The sequence below is a fragment of the Pygoscelis adeliae genome, unplaced genomic scaffold, assembly GCF_000699105.1.
Source record: "Pygoscelis adeliae isolate BGI_AS28 unplaced genomic scaffold, ASM69910v1 Scaffold160, whole genome shotgun sequence".
Classification (NCBI taxonomy): domain Eukaryota; kingdom Metazoa; phylum Chordata; class Aves; order Sphenisciformes; family Spheniscidae; genus Pygoscelis; species Pygoscelis adeliae.
The window spans coordinates 2,838,322-2,851,529 of NW_008824035.1; the positions used below are offsets into that span (position 1 = coordinate 2,838,322).

Here is a 13,208-nt window from a genome sequence, read left to right on the forward strand (position 1 = left end):
CCCCGTTGGACGGACACCCGCCCCGCCTGGGCTAGCGGGCCTCGGCGCTGGCGCTGCGCGGGCCCTCCCTCCCCCACCTCGTGAGGCCCTTTCGGCCCTGCTTTTGCCGGTTTTGCTGGGAGAGGGTCCGGCTGGCGCTGCAGTGCAGCCCGCTGGCCGCGGCGTGCGGGCGCTGGTGTGCACGTACGCTTAAACCCCTTTCTTGTGGAAAGGTAGATACTGGTAGGAGAGAGGTCTTGGGGTTTTTACGGCAAGGGTGTAGACTGAGGGTTAATTCTGGGGGAGCTTTTCGGGTAATGACAGCATTAGAGCTCTTCCTCAGGTTTCCTTCTGCAGGAGAATCCTCGTTGCTTGCCTCCATAGCTTGGGCTCTTCAAGAGTTAAAGGTTTTGAAGCCGTGTTCTTGGCATCATTGCGTTCCAGTCAATTCTCCTACAAACTAAGGACGTTAAATCCGCTCTTTGCTACCAGATATGTGTTAAAATGGGAAATCCTGGCTCAAAGAAGTCTCAGGTGCTTTGTGAAAAGAGAGACTTAAAAGCCATCGTTATTTTCTTCCAGTCCTTCATGATCTCACTGAAAATGTTCACCTTCCTGTCTGCCTTGATCACCATTATTGAGAACCTTAATACTTCCATAGTTCTCTCAAAGGTGTATCTAAATAAAGTATATATTTTCCAGCCTCGTGAAATGACTGGTAATGTCCCACAAGTGGGGTCACCCGGTACCCGGTGTGCAGTAAGCCAATCTTACACACAGAACTGAGATATTTATTTAGCTCATGTTCACGCAAAGATGGGTGCTAGGTGGCAATTCCACAAAGCTAGCACACCACACAAAAGAACTACAGCATATTTATATTGTTACATGATTAGTAAAAGCCCGCCTAAGTTCATGCTCATTGGTTAGTTATGTTCCAATTAGCCTTGCTTACCATGTAAATTAGCACACATGCTTCTTGCAGGTGTGAGGGGGCAAGTCTTTCCAGTCTTGAATTGAGTCGGTGGTTGCGATCTCCCCCGCTGCCTTTACCTTTCCCCTAGTTACCGCAGTTTTTTGCTGACTTCTTGTTTCTTTGGCAGTCATCTAGCCTCTGACGCCTTCTAGGGCAGGATGTTCCCCTTTTATCAGTCTTTTAGTTCTTCTTCAAGGGCATAGTCGTTGTACAGCATGCATTGTTTATACAAGCTAATCAGACTAGAAAAATGAAGACTACAGTCTAGGATAGGTATTAACCCCAACATATGGCTACAGTAAGGTGCATCTCCTAGTCCATTCATCTATCCTGTACGTGTTTATCTATCCTGTACGTGTTTATCACCACAGTTATGTTTGACCGAATTGGGGGCAACTTAAAAGGAGCTGAGGAGCCAAGTCATGTTTTTTTCTCCAGAGCTTGATGATCATATCTCTGCCATACCTAAATTAGAAATTTCCAAACTGAGCTTTTTGATGTACTCTGGAAAGCCCGCAAGTTGGTGGGCCCTGGTGTCGCTAAAGTGCATTTACAGACATTGGAAACAATTGTTTTTCTGACGCTATTTTCTGGCACAGAAAACTTATATAGCTGCTTCATGACTGTAATGGTGGTGGTGACTTACAATGCAATAACACTTAGCTCTGTACAGTTTGCCTTATTGTGCTTAATCAGCAACTTCTGAAATGCAGCATAAAGTCTCTTAGCTCTTTGTTCTACAGTGTACTGTTTCCAGTGCAGAAGATGGTTCATGTGCAGTGTTACGTGCTTTGGAATGCTCCTTGTAACCTCCCTGTTTTTCCTGTACAGGGTATTGCTCTTTGCAAGTCTGTGAAAATAAGCTGATACTCTCTGAGGAACAAAAATTCCTATCTTTTCTTGTAGGTATGGGGCATGGAAATGAACATGGCCATGGCAAAATGGAACTCCCCGACTACAGGCAGTGGAAGATAGAGGGTACTCCACTAGAGAAGGTCCAGGAAAGGCTAGCTAAACGGGGTCTTAGGGATCCGTGGGCTCGGTAAGTGCAAGAGCCTCAAAAATAATCTTGGTATGTCGTCTTGTGGCATCAACTGGACCTTGTCATTGCAGATTATTCTTTAGTAAAAATAGTGAAAATGCATCTAGAATGTATTAGTCAGAATTTCAGTTAAGTCTTTGTTTACTTTTTTGCATGGAGGTCGCACCTTGCATCACCTTGACCAGTCTCCACATTTTGCAAGGCACCCTTGCACTTTGTGATGTTTCATGATGATACAGATCAGGCACAATGACAATACCTCGTCCACCAAAACACTTAAGTAATATTAGGTTTTGCACACGTGAGTAAGCCTGTCCCTTTTCAGCAACGGGATTGTGTGCTCAGATCTTGCTGAAGTTGATGGAACTTACATTGACATTCTGAGTAGGAATAGCATTCCTCATATACAACAGGAGGCCTTTATTTGAAAAGAAGAAATATACTAGTATACAATGTGGAATTTGATTCAACTGTGCATTTCTTTTTGCTAAGCAGTGAATGACAAAATGGAGGATCAGATTTTACCTCTTTAAGTTGTCCCACTCTACAATGAATACCTCCTCTTTCTCAGCTACAGCAATTCTGGGTCATTTAGGCAGCTGTTAAAACAGGGCTTAACATATTTCTCCCACATCATGAATTACGTAATACTTTGCTGAAGTACTCTTTAATCTTGGGGAATAAAAATGCTAAATGTCTTGTGCTGTGTAGTCTGGTTCTTCCGTAAGGGAAAAGCTGCATGAGCAAACTATTCCAGGAGCCTTCATAGAAAAGGCTTTACTTCAAATCACTACAAGAAAAATGTAAGAGCAAGCAGGTAATCTGTTAAAAAGTTGTTACATGCTATAACCTCTGGAGGGGTTTGGGATTGACAGGACTTTTTTTCCTTCCTTTGAAACAGTTGAAAGCTGTAAGCATAGAGTAAAACATAGTTTCGATGATGATAAGAATCATTTGACATATGAGTTCTTAGGATGATCTGTTACCAATGAACTTTCCAGGCCTGTGTCACACTTATGTTGCCTCTTTCTGTGGAGTGCAAGCAGTCATTAGCTTTTTTTCCCTTTGCTTCAGACAAAATTGTTTTCAGCAAGCAATAGGCTTATTCCCATAAAAAAATGGACACAGTTTAATATCATAAGTTTAGTGTAAATTAACCTGACTTTTAGTGCATACACTTCCAAGTACACTGCTCAGGAAGTGCTGCAAAACAGCAAACTAGAAAAGAGCTTGTGTAGTATTTGTTGCCCCTCCTAGATAAAAAAAATTAATGTTCCTCTGGTAAAAGAAGGTGACTGAGCCAATTACAGGAGTTGAAATAAGGAACAAAGTCAAACTCTTAAAGCATGAGAGATGATTCCTCCTGAACTTTCTGAATTTTATGTAAGGTAATATTTCAGTTCCATTTCAGGACAAAGGAGAAATTAAAGTATCAATGTATTTGCTTCAGTAGTCTGGAAGACGATTGCATTATTAATACTTTGCACTAGAAGTCTTGAAAAAGTAACCCTCTGTAGGTCTCCCCTCTTTCATATATTAAGTTCCTTTTAACAGGGGATCAGCTTTCCACCTTTGTAGCAAATGCACATTAATGTACATATTCAATACAGAGTAAGCTGTGTGAAAGATGTCGTATTTGGAAACCTAAGTCTTTATCAATTAGTATCCTATACTATTATCTAGAAGGTAACTCTTCCATGCCAATTTTCCTTCATCCCGAGTCACAGAAACCACCTGCACAAGGGGATTATCTATGAACATAAATGCTTGACCCCCTTGTTTAAAAAAACCTGTATCTTCTCCTGAAGTGATGGTTCGGATTTTATTGCTTGTTTCTGTGCAAATTTTTTTTCCTTTTCTTAAGGTCCTTAGAGATGGACACAGTTTGTCTCTGCTATAGATTACACTGGTTGTGCTACACATAAGTACTTGTAGTCAGTTACAGCAGTGACTAAAGGTTTCAATAACAATGTAGGTTGAAAACAGTAAGGCAGCATGAGGTTTGTAAATATTCTGTAGCTTTTTAGCCAAACACACTCTTTTCAGCCTTTTTTTTTTTTTAAATCAGTTTTAGTAGGCTTTTCTGACCCTAATATAGTTAAGTGTCATATTGTAAAACAAAGTGCTTCCACGCTAGGATGAGTTTTCTACGGCTGGAAAAACTTTCCCTTTTAACTATGCTGGATACTGTCTAGCACAGTGACTAGCGCTTGTAGTTACTCCATCCCAGGCATGTGCTAGTGGGTTCTGATTTTATTCCAAACAGAGTAAAAACAGAAGACAACAATTGCATAACAAGTTTGGGGAGGTGATTCTGTTACTAGAATTATGTTGTTTGCTGGTGTTACTTGCATCTCAAATTACATGCATAAAGGGTTAAGAGTTAATATAATGAACTTTACTTGTGGCAACTCCCGTTACTTAAATGATAAAAGTTACAGTCTCAATGTATATCTAGTTGAAATACCTTCATTTTTTTTCCGAACAAAGAGATTCCTGTTAATGTTTACCACAGTGGCTCCATTGATCTTGTTTTATTCTTTTGGTTTCATTTTTCTTCTAGTAATGAAGCCTGGAGATATATGGGTGGCTTTGCAAAACCTGTCACCTTAACAGAAGTCTTTACTAGGGGACTCAAGTGGGGATTTGCAGCTTTCGTCATAGCTCTTGGTATTGAATATACACTGTTTCCTCCGAAGAAGAACGGAGGCCATCACTGAAGATCAAATATGACAACTTAATACTTACTTATTGCTAAGCTGAAACATACATAAGCCTGCTGCTCACTCTGTACTTAAAACATGCATATTAAAGTCTATCACAGGCAAAACCATGTTTCTTTGATTTTATAATACTTTTGTGGAACGATCAAAAAACATAGCCGGAGCGGTTTACCTAACTTCAGTCTGGGGGGAAAAAAAACAAGATACAAATATGCTCTTGGGTTTGCTGTACCATCCTTTAAAGAACAGGGGAAACAATCAGCCCAGCTCTTTAAAGCCCTGTCAACATTCTATTAAATGAAATTGAGAAAGTGTGTTGCTTTTAAAAGAAAAATTGTACTAATTACAGGTTTAATAACATTTGCTGGTAAGTGGTAATGAGTGACTTGTCATTTCTTAAAAGGATAATTTGTTACTATTCACTCTTGTGTCTCTAAATAAAAAGAACTATTACCTTAAAGCTTTAAAAAGTACCCAAAACTGCCTCAAAGTATATGAAAATACCAAAGCTTATACTTAATCCTATTGAAGAGTTAATTAATTTGGCAGACACTATGCACCAAAATAGTCTGCTGTGTGATACCCAGAAATTGAAAATTACATTGCTGCCACATTACTAAGCAAAGTAGAATGTTAGACTCAACAATAACTGTTACCTTATCTTAATATGGCTTCCGATACACTTGAGTGTAATGTGAAAAAAGAGAACAGTTGCTTTTTTTGTTTTGTTCTGGTGTATTAAGTTGTACATTTGTAGTAGTACAGATTTATTTATTTTTACACCTAGTCTCTTTTAATAATTTGTTTTAAAATTTCCTATTTTTTTCCTTAAATTATCTAACAGCTTCTGGAGTGCTTTAAGAATGCCTGGAGTGAGGACTATAGTAGAAAAGGGCCTGTTGGCAGTATGTCCTCCACAGTGCTGCACTTAAGATACATGCTTCTCACTTCAGCTGCTCTTTGTAGTTTTAATATGGTGTGCAGTACTTGTGTGCTGACTGGCCGCTCCCGCCCCCACCCCAACTCTGTTGCAGCTGTTCCAGAAGCATAAGCCTTAGAAAAACTTTAAGCAGTAGTTGCTGTCCCATTTAGTTTCCTGTTGGGAAAGTTTGTTTTCATGTTCTTCTGTATGTATGCTTTTCACTGGGGTTTTTTTTGTTTGTTCTACATCAAATGCTTCAGTCTGAAGTAAAGTTGCTGCAAGTTCCTGTAGAATTAGTCTTTTAAAATGTTATAAGCCTGCCACTTCACTGATATAGCAGACAGTTCTGTTAAAAAAAGAGCTTTATTTACACTAGCTGAAGAGACAGTCATACATTAGTTTATTTTCAAGCAGTAGCAGAAGAACACAGATTTAAAAGTTACTGTAATCATATTTTCAGACTACATAACCTTGGTATGTTGCTTAGTTTATTTAGACCAAAAGACATAAAATAGACACAAATGTAGTTTGGCTGTTATATAAACTATTGCATTCCTCAATAATTTTTTAAAACATCATTTTGTTTGTCAAGACTTTATGAAGAAAGTTAAGACAATCAAAATCTTATGTCTTCTAATTTCAGCCACAGTTTACAGAAAACTTGCATGCAAGCAAGTAATCTCAATTTAATTTAATTTCCACAGATACTGTACTTTAAAGATTTAAAAATTAAATTAATGCATAAGTGCTGTCTTGTATAGGGAAGATCATGAGAATCGGCCTTACCAACATTCTACATAAGCAAATATATCAGGCGTATTCACTGTTAGACTAGACTAGGTTAGGTAAATTCATTAATTTATGAATTAAGGTGGTATCATTCAATGGTTTAATAGCCAGATGGCAGCCACTGCCCTAAACCACTGCCTTAATTTATGATGAACATGTTTTGCCAATATTGTGGAATATAAAAATGTCTCATCATTATTATACATACAATACTCAAAAGATTTTTATTTCACATGTATTATAATACTAATCCTGCCTGGGGATGGAGTATTTCCTGTGTATTAAAATAATAGTACCAAATCTGTCTTCACTGTAACCATAGCAATGGCTGTCCTTACATTAAAACAGCCTTTCTACCAGCACAGATATTTTACAGTGCAGAGAACAGGGTCACAAACAGCAGTGGCATCTGCAGGTGAGGAACATACATGATTGTAATACCACAGTGAGGAAGCTCTTTCTGTATCTTAAGTTCTGAAAAATAGAACTGGTGATGCTCCATTTTCTGAAATGCAGGTGGAAATCCCATCTCCATCAGTAGTCAAAGAGCTATTTCTACTCACCTGGAAAGATACTTGTGGTTTATCTATTGTTTTTGCTAATGCTACCTATAATATTTACATCGTTCAGCATAATCCAAATTTGTATGTCACAGAGAAGTTAAAGCAGCTAAATGGTTCCAATACAATAGTGACTACATTGTAGTATAAATTGGATGTCTCTGAAATTCCTATTTCAGAGCATAACAGAGTAACTGTTCCCATGATGTGAGGCAGTTGCAGTTTAAATAGCAGACTATAGCTGTATTTGTGGTGTTAACCTGCCTTGAGATCTCTCCTGAAAACCTTCCTACAAAAATCCTCTTTGTTGAGCTCTCAAACTACAAGCTTCTATCCTGCAATTATATCTTTGCCAGATCAGCATTTATTAGACAGACTTTTTACATCAATGCAAGTTTATTTTCTACATAGAGCTAATTTAAGTTAGGAGTGTTTGCTTCAAGGGGTTTTACAAGGAACATACTCAGGACCCATGCTTGTCTTCCAATTAAGTTTACTGATTTCATCATGGGTATCAAAACATTCAGGGATTCATCCAAACTGTTTTACATGTATGACAGGGAACTGATTTTACAGCCGCTCTATACATTCTCTATCCTCAGTTGTAGGCCAAATAATAGAAATCTGAAAGTCAGATAATCCTTTTACTATTGTTCCAATGGAGAAGAAAACGCCCCGAAAATAATATCTTCCCTTAGTGACTTTGCCTTTTTTAATAATAATAAAAGCAACACCAGCACATAACAAATGAAACTAGTAACACCATTTATATATACAAATGTGATGCACTCACCCTGATCATACCAAATCTGATTTTGAAATATATAGCATAAAAGACAGGTTCATAGTATTTTAGGAGGCATAATTCTCAAAGATTTGTTTTACATAACTAGGAGAATCTACAAAATGAAATGTATCAAATCTATTATGAAAGCAAATCAAGAGAAGTCTGTCCAAGCCACAGATTTATATCCAAAGCCCTCTAAATTGAAACATATAGGACTATCTCTTCTCAATTGCATCTAATCTTACTGGTATGCTCTATGTTCTACATTTATACCGATTTACAGTTCCAGTTTATATGAGAACCTATCGATAAGGACAATGTAATATTTCAACTTAGAGGTGGGGGTGTGATAAGTGGTATATTGTTTGTTCACCAAACTTGATGAGACAATTGCCTTTTGTGGTATAAGCTAAGGAAACTGGCTGTGAGAGTTTGGACTTTGCCTAAGGTAATGAAATATGATAACTCAGAATATCTGTAAAGGAATTTACAAATTTCAGAGAAATGGGGGAAATGAAAGGGTTAAATCCCTGACAATCCCTGACTAAAATCTTGCTGTGATTTTTCTTAGCTTCACTTGCATAGTTTTAGTGATTTAGTAGAGACATGTAAATTCTTACCTGACCAGAATTTACAGGCCTTGAGCTAGCTCATTAGGCCTCCGGTGTAAATCACTGATAATAGGAACTCAGGACGACTGTGTCAAGATAAGTGTTAAAAAACTAGTTAAACTGACCCCCTTGTAATATTCCAGAGTCAAAGGACTGATAAACTAATTCAATGACTATATATGGACAAAGGAAGCCCAAAGTTCAACCAGAGGACAAAGTGAGGAAGACTATGAATGACCACCGGAGGGTGAAAAGACCCTAACCCTAATTTTACTGCGCATGCTTGGGAGCTCATCACCATAAAACTACCCTTTCCAGGAAATCTGATGAATATGTATGATTTTTCTGTACATAACCTGATGTGCTTTGCCAACCCACGTGTGTCGTCGGTGGAGCAGAGGCTCCCGGGCCACCCAGCGCTGTTTTGCTTATTGCCATTTCTTACTAATTAATAAATTGATCATACACTCAAACCAGTCTCACCGTGATTTGTGAGAGTTACACATAACAGGGGAAGAATAAAAAAAACTTGCATACAACTCATAAATGCTGCCTATAAAAATGTGAAAACTGTTCAATAAGCATATTAAAATTAGGTAAATTAACAAAAAAGTAGAGTAAGTAAACAAAAGTATATTGGTTGCTTAAGTAATGGCTGTGTTAAATTGGTAAATCATTCATTCAACCATTTTTGGAAAAAAAAAAAGCAATTCATAAGCCTGCAGCCATACCATCGTTTTAAACCTCTATTAGCCTGTACAAGTCTTTATGTGTTTGTATGGAACAGATCCAAGCAGAAAGTGTGCATATTGATTCAGAGCAGGTAGCTGGCTTCCTTCTGAATCAGCACCGATCCAATGCTATGTCTTAGTAGCAGGGACACTGTGATACCCTTGAATGATTGATATTTAAAGTCAGAGCCTGACCATACAATTTCAGTAAGAATCCAGATATTTTTTCAGAACACAGAGCAGTCGCTTGGTACCTGACCAAATTCTAGTGTGGACGATTACTTTCTGCCTCAGTTTTCCCTGCAGTTCTAAGGAGAGCGTGACTCTTCACACAACAGCGTGCTATCCCGGAGTACCGTGCTTCTACTGTTGTATTTTTAGCAGCACAAAAAATTACTTTTTTGTAAATGCTTTGAAATCCATTCAGCTGGGAGTTATATATGATGTGTCTAATTTCATCACATATGGAGGTGGCTTTTGTCTAGTTCAGCTGATAAAATAGTCCAGAATTTTATATTTTAGGCCTTTAAGAGAGCAGCTCCAGCTACAATACTAGCACCTCAGAGTAAGTTGCTTCATGGAAGTTACTGGTTTATACCAAGAGAATCACAACACCCCGTTTACAGGGACAAAGCATTACTTAAAATTTACTTAAGATTATACAACAATGGGAAGCATACAACTTTCACACACCTGTACAATATTATCCTCACTAGGAATGAACTCAGAGCAAGACACGAACAAAGGGCTTGCTTCTGTATAAACTCCCGCCAAAACACATGCCCACGCTTACCCTAAGTCTGTAGTCGCTCACTGAAAAACGGTCTGTTACCACTGACCGTTTGGCTACTGGGGCCACTACAAAGCTGTTTGGTCTCTCCTCATACCAGCAGCAGTATAAAAAGCACAGTCCCATAAACGCCTACGCACACACTGAACTCAGGCCCATCCTACTGCCAACACCCCCACGCCCCAGCCGGTCGGAAGCCATCTTGTGTGTGACCAACACCCAAAAGCGCCGGCGGGACGCTGCGCGCGAGACGAGACGTCCTTTCCGTCACAGCTCCGCCACCATCTTGTGGGAGCTCGGCAGGCTTGTTTGCGCAGCTCCGAGTCTCATCTCCTGAGGTAGACTAGGAAGCAAAACGAAAAGCATAATCCTTCCCTCACCTCACCCCAAAATATTTAACGGCCAGACTCACGATAAAATCGTAAGGGTTACCGAATGTGGCTCGACAGATGTATAATGATGGTAAGGCGGCTAAAGCTAGTTCCCTCGTCCTTCAGCGAGGGGAGATCTCTGCCCTGAACAGCGTTGCTATCAACGCGCAGAGGCGGCTCAGGCCTCTCCCGTAGTCGTAAGAGGTACGAACGAAAACCGCCCTGCGCGTCTTACTGATGTGAAAGAGCAAGAGAAGCGATACTCGAAACCACGCCCGGTGCCGGAGAGCCTGTTTCTAGGCCGGTACCGCCCCCTCCTCCCTGCTCCCAGTGCCGGACCTCGCCCTGCTGCTGTAGATGAGACCTCACCGGCGCGTTTGGGTGCGTTGTACCTTTCCCCCTTCCTTTCCCTCGTACCTCTCTTCCCACCCTGCCCCTTCAGTATAGGCGCCCCAACACACCGGGATCGGGTCCTCCTCCCTGTCTAGGCCCGGTCCTCCCCGGGGGGGCGGGCTGAGCCGGGTACGGAGAGCCGGAGCGCCCGGCGCAAGTGGGGCCTGAGCCCGACCTTGCTCGTGAGGAGAAACGAAACCCGACGCTGCCCATCCGCCTGAAATTTTATCTTGCAGAGCGGAGTTTACTCTCGCTTCATTTTCCAAGTGTGATTTAAAATGACGTAGTTAGAAAGTTGCGTGGAAATCTGCATAAGCTCCTTAAGATAAAACCAGTTTAAGTGTTGGTTTTTTTTGATTAGGAGGACTGGAGTGTTAAATTAGTGCATTTCTAAATGGAAATTAGCGTGGTCACTACTAGTTTACACTGAGAACAAACTACTTAAGCCTAATACAGTAATGAGAAATGTGGAAGTTTCTGCGGGATTTCCATGTTTTCCCTTAGTATCTCGTACCAAATCCTGTTTCTTTTATAGAGAAATGTGGAAGTTGTGGAGCATGCTCCAAACAATTCAACACTGAAAAATGCCAGATGATACAGACTTAAAATACGGTTACCTTTGTGTGGTTTCACCACCTCTACCTCTTCAAACAAAGCAGAGCGGAGGAAACAGAAAATGCAGCTAGTGCCTCCTCTAGCAGAGTAATCTACGCTCTCCCTCTAGTGTAGGTCTTCCACATGGGCTCATCTTGTGAAACAAACATCATTTTCCAAATCAGAACTACACCCACTGATGTTATATCCTGTTATTGTTACTGTAGAGATGGTTGTGAAACGTTCAAGAAACATGCTGTCAGAAATTACAGACTCTTAACTGTAGATCATGTTTAGAGTGTGAAATGTTTCCTTGCTTCTCTTGAAAAACGTTCCTTCTTAATATGAGGCCTGATACACTGACTTATCATTGTTAATAGAGGACACTTCTTTGCCTTGATAATCACATTGGTATTTGTAGATTGTGCAGCATTTGTGTTTCAGTCATGGGAACAAGGGTTTCATGCATGGTGTTAAACAGCAAAGAGTAAAATTGCTTGAGCCTTGTACACGCATACCAGCCTCCACTTCTTAATGCCAGCAGGGAGTTACTGGAGCCTTGTGTGTCTTTGTGTGTGAGGTTTTAGTACGTTGTTATTTCCTGCTCCTTGGGGGGAAAAAAAAGAAAAAATCTGTCCCTGATTTTGGTTGTATTCTGTATGGACTGGTGGCAGTGTGAAATAGTTCAAAAATGGGAATATAATACTATTAGCATCATAGAAGCTAATGAACATAGAGATGTTTTTCTGTCTTAGTGTGGAATAGAAGTGGTTTGTCGTCTGAGGAGTAAATATGCTTGCTAATATTCTCAGGTGTTTACCTTAAAAAAATTTCTCCTTGTGAACCTTGTTTACAGTGTAATATCCAGGGTCAAAAGTCAGTGCAGACTTAGACAAATATGCCAGTGACAAAGGTGGTTTCCTGTGCAGTGTGTGAGAAATTCATCAGCTTTAAAATCTTACACTTTGTTCAGGAAAGTCTGAAAGTTAACTAAATCCAGAAACTTGTATTTAAGTGCACTTTGGTACTATCTTCTTTAGATGTGTTTTCTCTCAGACCTCTTTTGGGGACAAGAGGACAGATGGGTCACCCTAGAATCAGTGATTTCTCTTTCCAGAGACCCTAAGACTATTTCCCAGAAGAGTCCTTCCTCTGTGAAAATTTGGGGTGATAGTGAAATAAAATAGCCAGATTTACAGAAAACTCTCCCCTCACCAGTAATTTTTCCTTAGCGTGCCAGGGGTTTTCCTGGTTCTTTGAATACAGGAGGAAAAGAGATTTTTTTTTTCTTGTTATTGTTCCGTGTGTAGGCCTGCCCTTCCACTCACTGTTACTGACGTGATCTTCCTTTTATCTGTCACGTGGTCTGGTGTTGGTCATGTTAGACTTCAGCTATTTGGAATGATTCTGGATTTCTTATAAATCGGGAATGTAAATGAGAATGTGTAGTACTTCAGGTTTTTTAACCATATTCCTGCTCCATAAACTTTGCATTGAAATCTTCGCTCAGTACATGAAACATTAAACTGAAGAGGAAAACTTTGAGTGTTTTCTTGCAGCAATATTGGCAAATTACACAAGCACATGAACACACAAACTATTGGGGCAGCTTTATCTCTGATGACTGTGAACTTTTTTCTTTTCTCTTGAGAAGATATGCTGGGTTTCCTCTCCTCTTTGTAAAGAATTTACATTCAATAACTCTTCTCATTGCAGGGCCCAGATAATCTAAATTGAAAGCCAGGCTGCTGGGTTTTACATTGTCATTGCTTTTCTCTCTTTCTTTAATTGTACAGCTGTGATAACTGTATGTGTGACATTTGCAAAAGCGGTCATATCAGATGGAAGGGTGGAGCATGATGCCCTTCACCTCTCATGGTGAAGTGGATCTGGCTCAGATGTATGCAGATGGAATGTATCGGGCTTGCCCCAGTAGTGTG

At 39.9% G+C, this 13,208-nt stretch overlaps 2 protein-coding genes across 7 annotated transcripts in view; both read left to right on the top strand.

The window, feature by feature from the left end:
- The first annotated feature begins 496 nt into the window (after window positions 1-496).
- On the top strand, window positions 497-4,830 carry NDUFB3 (NADH dehydrogenase (ubiquinone) 1 beta subcomplex, 3, 12kDa). 2 transcript variants are annotated; one of them, XM_009331743.1, is made up of 3 exons: window positions 497-513; window positions 1,862-1,997; window positions 4,561-4,830. In XM_009331743.1, the coding sequence occupies exons 2-3, from the start codon at window positions 1,864-1,866 to the stop codon at window positions 4,715-4,717; spliced, it is 291 nt and encodes a 96-aa protein (XP_009330018.1). In that variant the 5' UTR covers window positions 497-513; window positions 1,862-1,863; the 3' UTR covers window positions 4,718-4,830. The 2 variants fall into 2 exon arrangements, with proteins under 2 accessions (XP_009330018.1, XP_009330010.1); XM_009331735.1 differs by lacking the exon at window positions 497-513 and adding an exon at window positions 563-651.
- A 5,737-nt stretch (window positions 4,831-10,567) lies between these two features.
- Window positions 10,568-13,208, top strand: part of CFLAR (CASP8 and FADD-like apoptosis regulator) — a 21,615-nt gene continuing 18,974 nt past the window's right edge. For 4 of the 5 annotated variants that reach the window (XR_663929.1, XM_009331754.1, XM_009331773.1 and 1 more), the window contains exon 1: window positions 10,568-10,662. The gene's annotated coding sequence lies outside the window, so the exon portion shown is untranslated. The remainder of the gene's footprint in view (window positions 10,663-13,208) is intronic. The other variant, XM_009331765.1, reaches the window with a different exon arrangement.